The following is a 2787-nucleotide window of genomic DNA, read 5'->3' as shown; positions in this document are numbered from 1 at the left end:
TACATTGGGTGGGCCCACATAGGTCCACCTTTTTTTCATTTTCTTTCCTTTCTTAATTTTTTTATTCTTCTTTACAATTTTAAGAACATCTTACTTGGGGCTGGGTATTTCCTCTATCAAGCCTCAGGCACGTATTGTGTCGGCCCATTCGGTCATTTACTTGGGGCTGGGTATTTCCCATCAAAAAAAACTTGGGGCTGGGTATTTTCACCAAAACCATAAAAAACACTAGTACTGCAGAAATTTTAGAAAAAGTAATAATTTAATATTAGTCGAAAATTTAGAAAATAGTTCAAAATATAAAAATATTTGCAAATTTTAAAAAGCATTGATTAGTTTTAAAAAATATTTAAAAATTAAAACTGTTCACGATTTTCAAAAAACATTCATGCTCTTTCAAAATGTTTCTGAATTTCAAAAAAATGGATTTGAAAAAATGTTTCTACATTTTATAGGTGGTTGCCTGAGTTGCAAAAAATGTTCTTGAATTTCCAAAATGTTCTTGATTTTCAAAAATGATCATGGCTTCACCCAATTCACATTTCCGATAGGGAGGACCTTGTTAGTTGTGGATGGTGAATACAACAGCGACACCTACGTCACCAACTATAACAGTATATTGTCCTTATCGACTAGAGCATGGAAGGTGGCTGGGACAAGGCGATGTGGCTGTCTTGTGGTGGTGAAGGAGTTGCAGCCGTGCAGGCACTAAGGCGGGACTATGGGAATGGTGGCGGGCGTGATCCTAGTGGAGGGTGGCAGGCGATGGCAACCCATGGTGCAAGGTTGCAGGTGACAGTCGACATAGTCGGATGGACATACTGGCGCCGGGATCAGGAGGGCGGGGATGATCAAGGAGGGAAAGACAAGTGGGAGGATAGGAGTTGGGCTGGCGACAAGAATATCATAGGATAGAAGTGACCGATTAAATTGCCTCTAGGTTTCTTTTATACTCCCTTTGTTCCATAATAAGTATCTTATTTTGGGCCGAGGGAGTAGTTAATTACTCGATGACAGCATGATCCTACATGTCATACTAATGCATGCAGCCAAGTACTATATGAGTATGCGGGTACGAATATTGTATCACGTGCTCTAACCAACTATACCCCCGTGGGTATAATTGCTTTTTCATTTACATGTCATGGGAGTTTGTATTTCTTATACTTACCCTAATAATAGAGTTTTTACAAGTCCAGTTCGCAGGTTCCGGGTACCCATTGCCATCTTCATTCTATGTTTTTTTACTATGCCTACGTTTCCATATTCCTGCAATTCAAAGAGCCATTTAACAAAATGCCAGAATTTCTGCCAGTTAAGGTCATCTTAAAAAAAGGCTGCGTGCACGTAGGTTCTCAAAAAAAAAAAAGGTTCGCGAAGCACTGATCCATTCTCTACTAAACCTAACCGACTCCATAAAATTCACACACGGCCGCAAGCGCAAACCTCAACCGGCGATGCGGACTCGCTCCTCGTCGATATCCTCTCCTCCGGCGATGTGTACTCGGTCTCGCTCCTCCTCGACATCCTCCTGTCCTCCTCCGGTGGCGAAGCAGAGGCGCTCCTCCTCGACATCCTCTACTCCGGCGGTGAAGCGGCCACGCGGGCGCTCTCCTCCGTCGAGATTCCCACCCTGTCCAGGTGAGCCACTCGCCCGCCGTCATCCTGCCTTGCTTCTCAGTCTCACCTACTCGGGAGGGAAAACTTTAGTCGCTAATTGGACTGCATGCGAAGAAACCCTAAATCTTTAGCAGCATATACCTGCCATGGGGCGCGCGTTTTGGGGTCCGAACCAACAGATACGGGCACCGGGTAGGTTTCGTGGGCTGGCGGTTGAAGATGGAGTCTTAGGGTATGTTTTATTTGAGCCACAACTAGACATCAAAATGTTGGCATCACCGATGCATGGGTATGATCGAAATTTCAGTAAGCCATTATTGTTTGGATCGTAGCCATTCCAAGTCCAAATATTTGGCAAAAAGTATAGCCCTCTTTGGTTTACCACCAACTAACTTTGATGCACCGGAGCGCCACGGTGCATGTGCTTGCTAATCGGATGAGGACCCACTTGCTTAAGAGCATCTCCAACAGGTGATGAAAAAATTGGTGATGTAAAAACCCATATAGGGCAGGAGGGAGAAAATTTTACGCCACCGAGACGGCTGTTGCTTTAATAGGTGAGATGTAAAGTGGTGCCCTAAAAATCATCATTTGAACATAATTCATTTCACATTTTGGAATTTCAAACTCTAGTTCTACGTCCATTAAGCATTTGAAACAACATAATTAAACATGAGGGTTTGTGATCCATCTCTTCCTCCTCCTTTGGCTTAGCCTTCTCCTTCTCGGCGAAGAATTGAAGCTCCGCCTCGACGAGGTGCGGATTTGTCGAGGCAAACCTCTCCATGTAAACCCTACCCTTCTCCTAGGCACTTTGTTAGGCCTCGACACGGCGGTGTGCTTTCTCCTCATCGTGGGAGACAATGCAAATCTCATGGGAGCGGAATTGTGCCTCCTAGGCTAAGACCATGTCGGAGAAGTTCAGCTCGGCCCGGCTACCGCCGAGCCTCCATGCAACTTTGTTGTACACGTGTGCGGCAAGCTTGGGCATCTTGAAGATGCCGAGCCACCTAAGCCGCCACTTGCAAGTGGTTTTTGCAACGTCTGACTCACTTAGCCTAACACCACGGTACGAGGTGGCGCTCGCGGCAGAGCGGTGATGTAGCGGTGGCTTGGGCAATGCTATCTCCTCGACAGTGTCCAACAACAGAGATGTGTGTTGCAGCC

The 2787-nt window shown here is 45.5% G+C and overlaps 1 protein-coding gene across 1 annotated transcript in view; it reads left to right on the top strand.

Annotated features, from left to right (window-relative positions):
• Positions 1-639: 639 nt before the first annotated feature.
• Positions 640-2787, top strand: part of LOC119272961 (putative respiratory burst oxidase homolog protein J) — a 25079-nt gene continuing 22931 nt past the window's right edge. The window contains exons 1-2 of the mRNA XM_037554295.1: positions 640-883; positions 1440-1641. Coding sequence (XP_037410192.1) covers positions 640-883; positions 1440-1641 — 446 coding nt within the window. The remainder of the gene's footprint in view (positions 884-1439; positions 1642-2787) is intronic.

This window comes from Triticum dicoccoides, chromosome 3A (assembly GCF_002162155.2).
Source record: "Triticum dicoccoides isolate Atlit2015 ecotype Zavitan chromosome 3A, WEW_v2.0, whole genome shotgun sequence".
NCBI classification, from domain to species: domain Eukaryota; kingdom Viridiplantae; phylum Streptophyta; class Magnoliopsida; order Poales; family Poaceae; genus Triticum; species Triticum dicoccoides.
This window is presented reverse-complemented; position numbering and strand designations above follow the sequence as displayed.